Below are 13,524 nucleotides of genomic sequence, written 5' to 3'. Positions count from 1 at the left end.
GGGGGAGAAGGAGGGGAGAGGGGGAGGGGGAGGAGAGAGAGGGAGGAGGAGGGGGAGGGGGAGAGGGGGAGAGGGAGGAGAGAGAGGGGATGGGGAGGAGAGAGAAGGAGGAGAGGGGAGGGGGAGAGGGGGAGAGGGAGGAGAGAGAGGGAGTGGGGGAGGAGAGAGAGGAAGGAGGAGGGGGAGGGGGAGAGGGGGAGAGGGGGGGAGGGAGGGGGAGGAGAAGGGGGAGAGAGGGAGGGGGAGGGGGAGAGAGCTGCTTGGAGAACTATCTTGAGCAATAGATCAACTATCTTGACCCATTGAGGGAGAGCGCTGTCTGGAGACCTCCAGAGAGAGCAGAACATAGAGAAAGCAATCTGAAAAGCTGTGTCCAACAGAACATAGGTCGTCAGCTTGAACTCATGATTTGACTTCGAGTTCTTTGTTTTACTGCTCCCAGACACCCCTTCCTCAAAACCCCTCTGCAGGCCGAGGCTGATCCTTGGCAAGGTCAGCCTGGACAACTCAATGAGATCCTGTTTTAAAACATAAGGTAAGAAGAAGATTGAGAATACAGCTCAGCAGCAGAGGGTTTGCCTGACGTGTGTGAGGCCCTGGAGTTGATAAATAGAAGACTGAACTCTACGACATGTTCCCTCCGCAAAGAGGCCTAAGCTAGCATGTCTAACCAGACAAGTCCCCAGTGTGTGATAGAAGCTTGGCCTTGCTGCACCACAGACGTCTATGAAATAATAAAGCTCGTGTGTTCATTTTTGGAAGAAATAACTGAACAGAAGAAAATATTTACTTTTTATCAGCTCCTCTGAGCTAGTCGCCATCCTTAAGCACAAAGTGGGTTAAGTTTACAACATGTATATTGAGAGGCCTAAGAGTGTTGGCAGTGCTTAAGATCTTAAGTGGCATTTCTAAAGCATGCAGACCAAATCACAGACTTACAACTCTTAATATTTAAAATATGCTTTTACTTTCTGTCTTTTCAAGAATAAGATCTTAAATCCAACTCAATTTTACCAAATACAGAATGGTGATATTCTGTACAACTTTTCCCAGTAGGCTAAGAAACCCTAACCACCAAAGATATTCCAAATCTCTCTAGTGAGGCTTCAGAGCTCACTGCCTTCTGTGAAAAGCAGCCAACCTCCAGTTCCCTTGCAAATAAATAAGAATCGTAACGTGTGTGTGTGTGTGTGTGTGTGTGAGTGAACGTGTACACAGCTATGTTGACGCCTTCGTGTGTGAGTGAACTGTGCACAGCTATGAGCATGTCTTCTCAGTCCAACCACGTATGTCCGCTGTGGTTTATGAAAGATACAGCAAGTTCCATACCTGCGCATCACCATGTGGCACATCTGTGAGCATTTGACAGAACCCAGCTGTGGGTTTCACAGTACCTTTTTGGTTGTCCCGCATTCGTGCAGAGGGATAGAGAACTCTATGACGTTTGATACACTCGGTCTGCAAGTTGGGTCATTGAGCTGCAAATTGTTCTCATTGTAGTTAAGTGACTGTAGGTATGACTTGCTTATGATGACTCTCATCTTGTCAGAAGCACAACTTAAAGATGCTGTCAAGAACAGGGGGAAAGAATGATCACATTTGGGCCCGCTAGGAACTTTACATTTTTAAAACGTCTATGTGCAGACTATTCTATAAGAAGTTTAACCTGCCGGGACTGGTGCCAGACACCTTTAACTCCTAGCAACTAGGAGGTAAAGGTATGTGGATCTCTGTGAACTCTAGGTCTACATAATGAGTTCCAGGATAGCCAGGGCTACATAGTGTCAAAAAGAAAACAATAACAGGAACAAACAACCTGAACCCTCTGTGCAGAAAAGATGGCTGTCAGTAAGAGAACTTTCTGCTCAAGCATGATAGCCTAAGTTAGAATTCTCAGGACCCGGATAAAAAGCCAAGTATGGTTGTGTATGTTCCTGTAACTCAGTGCTGTTGGGAACCTGAGACAGGAAGATCACTAGGGCTTGCTGGCTGCCAGCCTACCTCCAGATTAAGACCCTGTCTCAGGGAACAAGGCAGAAAGTGCAAGAGCAGGACACCCAATGTCCTCCTCTGACCTCTATACACACACACACACATACAAACATGAATGCACATCCACTTTCACACACAACAAATAAATAAAGAAATAAATATCCAAACTCACAATACATTAAATGGTAGGTAGAAGACTGACACAGCCTAGTAGTTGGTGAGCTCTTCACAATGCCCACTGCTACCTTGTTTAGAACTATAATCTATACATCTGATTTAGTTACATAATCTCTATATCTGATTACAGTTACATTACTTCCCCCCTTTTTTCTTTTCATCCCTAAGCCTCTCTCAAGTTCCCCCTCCAACTCTTTTCATGCCCCCACTTGTAAATTCATAGTCTCTTCTTACCCAATTATTATTGTTACTTTTTTTTAAATTATGTCATTATAGAAGACATTAAGCCAACCAGATCTTGGGTTCTACAGAAATCATTTTCAGCTTACTGGAGTCATTCACTTCCTCCTGTAGTAAGCAAGGTACAGGACGGATCCCTAAGCCTCCAGGTTAGCTATATTCCCAAGTACGTGTGACAGGTTGGCAAACAAGGTGAGCCATAATCAGGCTAAGAATTAAGGAGAAGGCTCTATGTAAGTAATAATCAGAGAGCTCAAAATAGCAGAGGGTTATGAAAAATGACTTACTGGTGTTGACATCTTCTATGTAAGTTGAAGTGTAGGAAGCAGAAAAGCCTTTGTAGGAATTGGCATAATCTGTAGACAGCACGACAGTCATGACATCAGAGGAAGATTCAAAGGTAGGTTTCTCACGGCCGCAGAACTGCTTGAGCAGGCCTGACGTGGCGGAGGGGCCATCATAGACTGCTATGAAATCAAACCTGCAGTGTTCATCCATTTCTAGGCTGAGAAAGACAGTCTCTGGTATAAAAGCTTTTCAAAAGTACTCAGTTCTATTTTTTTTAATCATTCTTTCTAAAGTCATGAAGTTTTCCTTACAATGACATCTCAGAATTATGATGACAAACCCGGAACTTTGTGAATCCCTTCGTGGTACCTCAGAATGTCCGAAAAAATAATGAACAGCACTGGTAAGTGTGTTTCTTTCTACAGTGATTCTCTGAAAAGTACCTACATGTGGGAGCATGTGATTTGTTTTGCTCCCCAGGTTGCTCCCCTAGTGACTTAGAGGTCACTACAGTAGACCACAATACTTACAAGAGGTCTGTAAATTTCAAGTTTATCTTATAGCCTTTCTCTACTTGTATGTGCCATACACAGTATGCCAGCTTAGGGTGCGGCTTTGGATAATTGGGGCTGCTGAAGGATCCTTCCAATGTTTGCAGGTAACCACCACAGTTTGGAATAGCTGAAAAAAATACAAAGACGATTGGATGTTTCTGTGATGTATGGAATTTAACATGTACTCCCTGAGTGTCACACTATCCCTGTCTCCTCCGTGGATCACATGGGGGGGGCTTTCTTCTTCTCTTAGCATCAGACCTTTTGCCCTTGGGATACCTAAGAGCATAGTTCTGTCCTGCAGTCAAATCATATTAAAGTGACTGAACTGGCTAGAGAGGCCCTACACCCCCTGGACTGAGCTGCAGAAAGTAGCATTCTTGGGGTTAGTGCTGGAGGCTCCTCATCCACTATTGCTGTCCAGGATCACTGGCTATCACGAAAGGAGCTGTTGTTCTAAACCGGCCTTTCTTAACATATCTGCTAGGGCTTCAGTATAGAGTCCATGGCTACTCTCTCCTCAGGCTAATATTCAAATTTCAACTCAGATGCAGCCTTCCTCCATCCATCCCTGCCACCGTAGTTACTGTAGTGGGCACCATGACAAACAGAGAAGCAAACTGAAGACCCCTATGTTGGTATAAAATAGTTTAGGTTGGCTGACTCGTAGGACCTATGTTAAGTAGGGTCTTCATGTCAGGTGTGAGGAGGTAACCTGGGTTCAGCTCCAGAAGAGCTTAATGTCTCCACCTTGTTGGTTCTGTAGCACAAAGATATCAGTGTCAAGATCAGCTCTTCTAGAAAACGAGAGTGAAGCTCTCCTTATGAACCTGCTGGCTCAAGTCCATGGCATTCTGTCTGCGGTAAAACTGGAATTGGGGGGCCAGCTACATAGAATTGTATAGTGCCTGATTACCCCAAAACTGGCTCAGCCTCACCCCATTTGCTTAGTTGTCAGAATAATCCCCAGGAACTTGATAGACACAAAAGCCCAAGAGCCTCAACTCATATCTAATGAATGTCGCAGGGGTCTCCAGGTTATTAAATAGGCTGAACAGCGTCCTTCCGGCTCACACACAGTGCTTATCAACTTGTAGCTGTGTGGTGAGTCAGGAGACTGGTTAGAGGAAGAGCATCAGGAGCTTCCCCAGAACCAAAGAATCAGATTGCAAAGTGGCGACTGAACACTCGACTCTTCTGTGCATGCCACCAGAGAATTGCCTTTCCACCAACGAACTCTGTGAAGGAACAGACTCAAGAGTACCATGTTCCCCAGCAGGAACTGGTGTAACTTGTGCTTGCAGAGGGCAGGAGAAAGGATGTGTCATGGATAACTTACTGGTATCAGAGGAGAAGAAATAGTAGAAGATAAAGACACTCCTTTGAAACCTTGTCCAGTCAGTGACTATCTGGTATGTAAGTGAATTGGATGATGATTCAAACACAGGCACGAAGTCATTTCTGCTGCAGGCCCTCCCTAGCAGAGGCCCTCTGGTGGAGCTTCCGTCAAACACCTTAATGCTTTCATTTTCACACCTGCTGTCTGGATCCAACCTGGGAACAGAACACACCTGTGGTTGGAGAAGAGCCACTAGAGAAGTGTCTTTTAAAAGGCATTGTTCCCCTGTTCGTATTAGCACAACAGTTTATTACGTGAGGGCAGTCTGGTTCACTTAAATCAGTCATGAGCTCCATCCTTCTTCAAGATCAATCAAACCACAACCTTAATGGGCTCAGGAAAGTGAACTAGCTTGCAGCACTTTGTACTTAGTAAATGAACAAAAACAGGCCTAGAATCTAGGGTTGCATTCCTCCTCCTCCTCCTCCTCCTCCTCCTCCTCCTCCTCCTCCTCCTCTTCTTTCTCCTCTTGACTCTGTTCCCAGAAACTTCATGGTGACAAGTTAGTATAGATCTTTCTAATTTAGAATCCAGCCTCACTGATATTTAATAGCCAAGCTTGCTGAAAAACAACTCCTCCTCCATGGCCACCTTCTGGTGAAGCATCCCCCAGCTGCCTCTTCCTCCCCACCATATTGCTCATTCTGGAGGATGGTCCAATGCTCTGCACTGAACAGGGCAGCCCAGGATTTTTAGTTTCTGTGCATGCCATCAGGCTCTTTCCAGACACCCATAGAGGATCTATATCCAAGATGGCTCTGAGAGCCTGAACTCCCTTCCACCTTAAGCACTCCCCTAATACATAGCTTTGGACCAGGAACTTAGCCACACTTGACCTCAGTTTCTTCTTCTATACTTGTGCTGTAAGTTTTTGTATTTGGCCATCTTAGCATGGTGAACCTTCCATGGGCTTCTTACACAAGAAATTGCCCCAACAAATGACTTCTTTCTACTGAGTTTTGCTCTTATCACAATCCTCCTCTCTCTCTCTCTCTCTCTCTCTCTCTCTCTCTCTCTCTCTCTCTCCATATCAAAAAAAATGGGGAAGGGGGGGTGTAGGTTTCTAGTGTTCCAGGAAGTCAGTGAGTTGCTGTCTTTGCGTTTCACTGAAGGTCAGTCAATTCCAGCTTCTGCAATGTAGAGCCCTGGTTCTCCAAGTATGGTGGCTGGAACAGCTGGATCAGAGTCACTTGAGAATGTTTCTTATCAGTCATGAGCTCCATTCTGGGCAGTGGTGGCACACACCTTTGATCCCAGCGCTCAGGAGTCAGAGGCAAGCAGATAGATCTTTGTGAGCTCAAGACCAGCCTGGTCTGCAGTGAGTTCCAGGACATCCAGGACTACACACAGATTTTCAGGCTCCACTTATCTTATTTAAATGAGATAGTATAGAACCCAGCCCAGCCCACCATGTGCATTTTGATGAGCCCTCTTGGTGAATCTGACAGCTACAGAGCAAGAATCATCAACTTAAAGAATAGAAGTCCTGGAGCAGGAATGCTGGGATCCCATCCCCTTCTTGGACTAGTGACCTTGGTCCAGAAAGTAGCTTCTCTGAGCTGTCTTTTCTACTGAGTTAGGTTGCGCCTGTTGCAGAGGAGCATTGAGAAATAACTGGGATAGATCCTAGGAAGTCCCGAGGCTTTGTAGTACAGAGTCTCAGATCTTAGCATGGCATCATCAAGGCATTACAATACATGTATGCTGTTTTTAAAATACAATTTCAAATACTATCAAGGCTAGGTCCTATCCTCTGATACTCTGACCTAACTGCCCAGGGTGCACCCTGGGAAACTTTCATGATGGCTCTAATATAGACCAGAATTTGGAGTCAGAGTTTAAGATTTTAAGACCTACAGTCTAGCAGTAAATAGCTGGGTACCAACCTTGATCACTGTGTACACTTTTTGATGGACAAGCTATCCAACTCTTTGTGCCTGTAGCTTTAGCATTGACCACACAATCACTGTGTGACCCAGATTTTTGCATGCCAGTCTTTGGTGATGACCAGTGGCCATAATCATTATTATTGTCACCATGGGGATCACATCATCCTCTGGAAGCAGCTGAGTTCCCTCTGCAGAGAGCTCATCTCCCATCCCAACATGGCTAGAGTCAGCTCCCTCCTTGAGAAATTGAAGCCTCTACTTACTGGATGTAGGAGAAGATGATTCTGATGCTCCTGTTCTCAGGTCTCTCTATGGTCCAAGTGCAGTCTTCATCAGCATTGAGCTGTAGGATCAGGGCTTTGTAGATCTCTCCCTGAGTGGCTCCTCCCAGACTGGCCGTGCATCTTGATCTGCCTGGTAGATACCATAGTTGGCATTGAGGAAAGGAGCAGTTCCCATCTCCCAGAAGGCACTAGGATTCAACCTCCCACAGGAAGGGGAAGTAGTTGACCAACATATAACAGACTCCACAACTTTTTGTATGCTTTTATTTGATTACAGTTTCTCTCCCTTAGGGTGTTGATGCATTTTGCTTTCTAGGTTTTTAGGATTTTGTTGTTATATTGGGCTTGGGAGTTGTTTTGAGAAAGAACTTAAGGTGGGGTGGGTAGAGAGGAGAAGAGGATCTGTAGTGGCACGCATTTTTGATCCCAGTGCTCAGGAGGCAGAAGCAAGCAGAAATTTGTGAGCTCAAGACCAGCCTGGTCTGCAGAGGGAGTTCCAGGACATATAGGACTACACACTGAAACTCTGTCTAAAAAAAAAAAAATGTTTTATGTAACAAAAAACTATTGGACAAAAAGATGGGGCCAATGAGATGGTTCAGTGGGTAAAGGCACTCGTTGCCAAAGCTGACAACCCATAGCCAGTCCACAGAATCCACATGGTAGAAGGAGAAAACCAACTTCTGAAAGCTATGCTATGACCTTCACCTGAGGACTGCAAGATGTGAGGACACGTGTGCTTGAGCACGCACCATAAATAAATGTAAAAAGAAAAAAATTAAAGATCAGGAACCCAATAAAAAATGAGGAAAGAAAGATATGGAGGCATACATTTGTAACTGCAGTGTTCGGAAGGCTGAAGAACGAGGTTTCCGTGCAAAGAGGCTGACACACACACACACACACACACACACACACACACTCCCTCTCCCTTCCCTCCCTGCCCTCTCTGTGTCTGTCTGTCTCTCTCTCTGTGTCCAGCAAGGACAAGAATAGACACATTTTCCAAAAGAGACTGTTAAAACCCTTGTGTACTTAGAAACAAACCTTCATATGTTCTCTTTCACCCATGACTGATGAATGAACCATCTATCTATCTTTACTTAACAATAACTAGGTCTACATTTGTCAGGGAAAAGAAAGCAAAGATAACAGAAGAGGTGACACAGTCCCACCGACCAGAGACAGCATCTTTATTAAAACCTTCTGCGAATTCATCTGTCTTTTCCTTTCCTCCTCTCTTTTTGATTTTAAAGATGTTCTGTGCATAGTTCTAGACACAAACAGTATCATGTTGTAAAACTTAAGGCATTTTCCCTCTTAACAGAGACCATTTCTTGTATATGTACTATTTTAGAACTTAACAGATTATTCCTCTGTTATTGATTTGCCCTTTTAAAAAAATCAGCAACTGAAACTTATTTTATAAGAATTAGGCCAATATCTATTCATGTAGGGATCATCTTCCTAAGATCTATATTCAAAGTGAAATTGTGTGCACCTTTTTTTATTTCAATGACCATGGGCCTTAATGAAGTGACTATTAATTAAGCCCAAAGAACACAAGGCTGAGTTATTCCCTGTATGGAGAGCAGTGGTAGCTATGAAAGCTTTCAAAGTTTCGGGAGAAGCCTGGTAAAAGCCAGTCTTCTTTTGAGTTGAAGAATCTGGTTCAATTTTCTTACCTTCAGCCTCTGTAGAATTTAGCTGTGCCCCACAGGAGACAGCTAAAACAGCCCATAAGACAGCCCAAATGACCAGCCTTTCAGTGACCGACATCTTTGCAGGGTGCCTCAGGGCCCTCGGGGTTTTTATAATTTTCCCAGTTTTGTAAGCTTCCTGGTGTCTAGGGAGACGTGTCAGTTTAGCCACGCCAGGGGTGGTGCTGGTGAGAAGTCCACAGCTGTGGAGCTGCATCCTGGCCAGCAGTTCCTGGCATTACACTCACCCTTCCAGGTTGCTCCTCAAAGGGCTATGGGCCAGCCAGCTTGATTCCACACAGAGCTCAGCAGCTACATAGCAGTTCCTTTGGCCTTGAAACTGCTCTGAACTTGAGCCTTGACCCTGTCTGTGCAGATCATGAAGGAGCACTGCTCCAGGATCCAAAGCTCAGCAAGCCAGGGGACAGCAAACTCTTGGACCCAGCTGGGCCCTCAGATGCCTACAGGAGGCTGACCCAAGGTCTAGGGAAGGGACAAAGGATGTGGAAGAAAAGGCAATGTAGATCAGGCCTTCCTGCAACCCTTCAAGGATTGCTGACCCCTGTCCCTCTGAAGAGGCTAACATAGATGGATTAGAATCTCTCGGGCACTGAGCTTGCAACTCAGAGATAGAAGTTCTGGTGTCCAACATGAGACTAGGGAGAAGAATGTGCATGTGAAAGGGACTTTCCATTCATTCATTCTTTTATTCATTCACTTATTTATTTATTTATTCATTCACTGAGCAAGTTTTTATTGCTCACTGTCCTAGGATGTGGGAATACAGAGCTGAGTACAAGATACATAGACTGGACTCTTAGAAAACCTTTAGTTTAAGTAGGGGAAACAGATAATGAATTAATCCCAGTTCATACAGGGGTGAGTGTGTTGAGTGTGCTACCAGGAGATCGAATAGAATGTGGCAGCCTTGGTTGGGGAAGAATGCAAATTAGGGCAAAGGAAAGGCATCTTGAGAAGATGAAATGGAAGCAAATACAAAAAGAGGGAGACAATCATGTATCTTACTTGAAGAATTTTGTTTAAGATAAAAGTGTGTGTGTAAAGGCCCTTGGTGCAGAAACTTCTATAAACTGACTACGTGTGAAGGAGAGGGAAGGGGGGAAGGAGGCAGAGGAAAACTCAGGCAACAGTTGATGGAGACAGACCTGTGTGGCAGGGAAAAACTCAGTCTTGTTCTAACTTCATGTGGAACATGTCAGTGAACGGCCAGTTCTAGGTATAGTGGTTACAATGAGAATGGCCCTGTAGGCTCATGTCATTGAATTCTTAGTCTCGAGCTAGTAGAATTGTTTAGGAAGGATTAGGAGGTGTGGTCTTGTTGGAGGTAGTATGCCACCAGGGGTGGGCTTTTTGCCTCATGCTTGTGGATCAGATGTGACCTCTCAGCTACTGCTTCGCTGCCATGCCTGCCTGCCTGCCTGCAGCCATGCTTCCCACCATGATGGTCACTGACTCGCCATGCCTGCCTGCCTGCAGCCATGCTTCTCACCATGATGGTCACTGACTCGCCATGCCTGCCTGCCTTCAGCCATGCTTCTCACCATGACAGTCACTGACTCACCCTCTGAAATTGTAAGCCCCAATCTTCTATAAGTTGCCTTGGTCATGGTGTCATATCCTAGCGACAGAAAAGTAACTAAGACACCAGGAATCACACAGGAGCTCCTTGAAGGTCAAGGTGAGGCAAGGTCACCTAGAGTGGAACCTTCCTTGTACCCCACCACTGTTTGTTGTTGATCCCGATTCTCTGAAGCCCAAGCTTCCTTATTCAACTGTGCCCCCAGGGAATCCACTCGTGGTGATCCCTGGGTCAGGCGTTAGCCCCATCCCCTAGGCTGCAGAACAAGGTAGCCTCAATGGTACTGAGGAGTGGTTCTCACAAGGAGCTTGGAAACTCTCCAGATCCCTACACAACTCTCCTGGATTCCTATCTACACAAGTAGCCACATATGAGGCAGGGACATAGTATTGACATGTGGTAGTGGGTGGGATATGTGTGTGTGGATCCTTGTAATTACTAAGAAGTATTCATGACCAGTTATATTTGTACATAATTGTTCTGGGCCTTGCTTCAATCACTCCTCCTTCCCAGGACTGGCATCTCCTCACTCCTCTGTCCCCGATCATGTAAAGGCTTTGTAGTCCCACCAGGAAGGGGCATGGTAGACACGAATAATACCTGGGGTTCAGGTAGGTGAGAAGCCTGCTTTGTGCCACTGCCATGAGTCATGGTTTCTATGGGCTGGGAGGACCTTCTCTGGGCCTTCTGGTCCCTATACAACTGCCACTCTGAATGAAAGATTAAAGTAACTGCTGGCTGGGAGAGGTCTTGGGGTTTCCCAAAGTGGACATGAAATGTAATCTGGATCAAAGGTTCTAAAAGTCCTGTGCATGCTCTGACCTACTGCCTAACATGAAAGTCCTACAAATGCCTTGTCCCCCCTGCCTGGTGCCCCTTCTAATACCCAAAACAGACCTAGTCCCTTAGGTTAAGGGCATGCTGCCACAGGCTTCCCCATATCAGGTATTCAGCTGCCCACCAGCTGACGTTAGAAGGTTCTTAGCTGCTCTTCACCCACTAGGACCTTGCTGGTAGACAAGAGAAATCAAAACCAAGTAAGGAATGAGGGCAGTGCTGGAAACTCAAGAGAGACAGATTCTTCCACCTTGAGAATCCCGGCATTGCCCCTGGGAACCCAGTATGGAGCTGGGACTGGAGTGCAGGGCAGGCATGCAAGATGCTTCCTGAAGAGAAGCAGGGGCCCCAGCTGGATCCCCCCAGACATTTGTCCACCTCTAGGAAACATTTGCTTTTCCACTCTTTAATTCCCTTTAGTAGGCAACAGCCCATCACTAGATAATTTCTCTTTATGTTACCTGTATCTGTGGTGTTGTTCACAGGTCTAGCTAAGGAGAGGAAATCCATGGTGGTTAAGGGAGAGACATCTGTCCTATGAAGGGGGTACAGAGGCCTCAAAACAAAGAAGAGAAAGAGGAGGTGTGCCCTATTGCCTGGAGGGTGACAAAGGGAACCTGGGCTTTGGTCTTGGGTTCCAGGTTTTTGGTATAGTCGACTTTATCTGCTGAATCAGCACTGGCCAGTATAAAAGTGATCAACCAAATGTGCAATCTGCGTGGTTGGCAGTGGGGAAATCTGCTAGTACACATTCATATATTCTCTCTCTCCCTCCTTCCATCTCTCTCTCTCTCTCCTCCCTCCCCCACCCCTCCAAAGTGTCTAATGTCACCCCCAGATAGGCTGAAACTCACTGTGTAGTTGATAATGACCTTGAGCATGGGATCCCCCCCCCCAACCCCAGGTGGGGCTATAGGTAGGCATCCTCATGTTCCACATTCCCTGTCTTTAGAAGGAACCAAGGTCAGCCCAATCATTAAACGTCAGCCAGTGTAACCTGAGAGATATGCCACCAGGATGCAGCCCCTCTCTCCCAGTGAGTGACAAGCTGGATTGAGGAGGAATAAGCTCTCAAAAGAAGCACTGTCATTACCCCAGCTTCCCACACCTAACTGCTGCTACAGAGAGAAGTGTCCTGAAATCCACCTACCTTCTCCATCCGTCACTGCAAGAGTGCAACACTTCTACTTTGTACTTTTTCCTATTTTTATTAAAAACATATTACATGCCTGCTTACCCAACTCTCATAGTAGGTAAGATGTCAGGTGTGACACGGCTGCAAATGTGGCTGCATGACACGATTTCAGCTGCAGGAGCACGGTCAACCTGAGTAACACATCTCTGGCTCTCTATACAGATGGTGTTGTTCTTTCTTGTATGCCTGTCTGGTTTGCCTTTTCTATACTATATTTGTCCTCAAATACAACTCTGGTAAAAAAAAATAAAAATAAAAATCTGAGAAAGGGATTGAGGGTATTCCTAGAGAAGGAAATGGCTCTGATGTCTACAGCAAAAAAGTGCCCTGGCCCTGGCCATTCAAGCAATCAACTCAGGCATAACAGGACAAGAGGTTCTGGATGTGGAGGATGACTGCCCTAATTGTTCTCTGGGAAATCTTAGCCAATTCATGATGATTAAGTTGTACCAGGAAATATTTGAACCAGGAAACGTTTTTGAGAAACCTGAAGTTTTAGTGGTTAAGAAAATTGAAGATCTCCAAGGAAAAGGAAGAGTGGGCCCGGGTCACTAAGGACAGTGATGTCCATAAAATACAAGAAACAAGACAGGAAGAAAGAGCTGGGTCTGCTGGATTAGTGAGCAATGGTGAGCAGCCCCACAAGGGAGATCTCACAGGAAGATATATGTATAATAAAAAAGACAAACATTTGGGTAGAAGAGTCTGGACCCCATGAGGAGGCTATTGGATTCGTGAACTGACCTTCCTGGAAAGAATGGAACATTACTGATTTGAACCCCTGGCATTGCCTGCCTAAGGAAACTAGGGTACAAGTTCTAAGAGACAGAGCTCAGGCTTGTGAAGGAGCGCTGGGGGAAGATGCAAGAGAAATGAATATTTCATATAGAAATAAGCTTGAAAAGCATTGTACAAATAGATACTTGGATGAGCTTAATAAAAAGATTCTGCAAATTTAGACACGTTAAAAACATTAACATTACTCTGACCTGTTTAGCATCTTTCTGTTCTCAGGCTAATGCTGTAACCACACATTTATGCCCACATACCTTGTGATTTGGAGACTTTTCAGGGAGTTAAGGAGTTTATGTATAACTTGCTTTTGCAGACACTGAATTGTGTGTGCATTGTGCTTTCTGGTGATATAAGTTACATGAGGTTTTTCAGGAAAAAAAAATGGGCTTGAGGAAATCATGAAAAGGCTTTTGGTTATGTATTACTGTGTAACAAGGAAATGTGTAATGAATAAAAGACTGAGGTAAACTCAGATAGAAAAAAAAAAAGAAAAACCTGAGAGGGAAAACTGAGAAAGAAAAAAATCTGAGGAATACAGAAAGAGGGAGAGGGAGAGGGAGAGGGAGAGGGAGAG

General features: G+C 45.2%; 1 protein-coding gene across 1 annotated transcript in view; it reads right to left on the bottom strand.

Annotated features, from left to right (window-relative positions):
* The window catches only part of Cuzd1 (CUB and zona pellucida like domains 1), a 20,058-nt gene extending 11,207 nt beyond the window's left edge, over positions 1-8,851 (bottom strand). Inside the window, exons 1-6 of the mRNA XM_028772552.1 lie at positions 8,509-8,851; positions 6,803-6,953; positions 4,591-4,805; positions 3,228-3,378; positions 2,697-2,914; positions 1,395-1,567 (exon numbers count right to left, since the gene is read on the bottom strand). Coding sequence (XP_028628385.1) covers positions 1,395-1,567; positions 2,697-2,914; positions 3,228-3,378; positions 4,591-4,805; positions 6,803-6,953; positions 8,509-8,740 — 1,140 coding nt within the window. The 5' untranslated portion in view covers positions 8,741-8,851. The remainder of the gene's footprint in view (positions 1-1,394; positions 1,568-2,696; positions 2,915-3,227; positions 3,379-4,590; positions 4,806-6,802; positions 6,954-8,508) is intronic.
* Positions 8,852-13,524: the final 4,673 nt, after the last annotated feature.

Source organism: Grammomys surdaster, unplaced genomic scaffold, assembly GCF_004785775.1.
Source record: "Grammomys surdaster isolate TR1022 unplaced genomic scaffold, NIH_TR_1.0 214, whole genome shotgun sequence".
Classification (NCBI taxonomy): Eukaryota; Metazoa; Chordata; class Mammalia; order Rodentia; family Muridae; genus Grammomys; species Grammomys surdaster.
The sequence above is the reverse complement of the archived record's forward strand: the minus strand, read 5'-3'. Positions and strand labels throughout refer to the sequence as shown.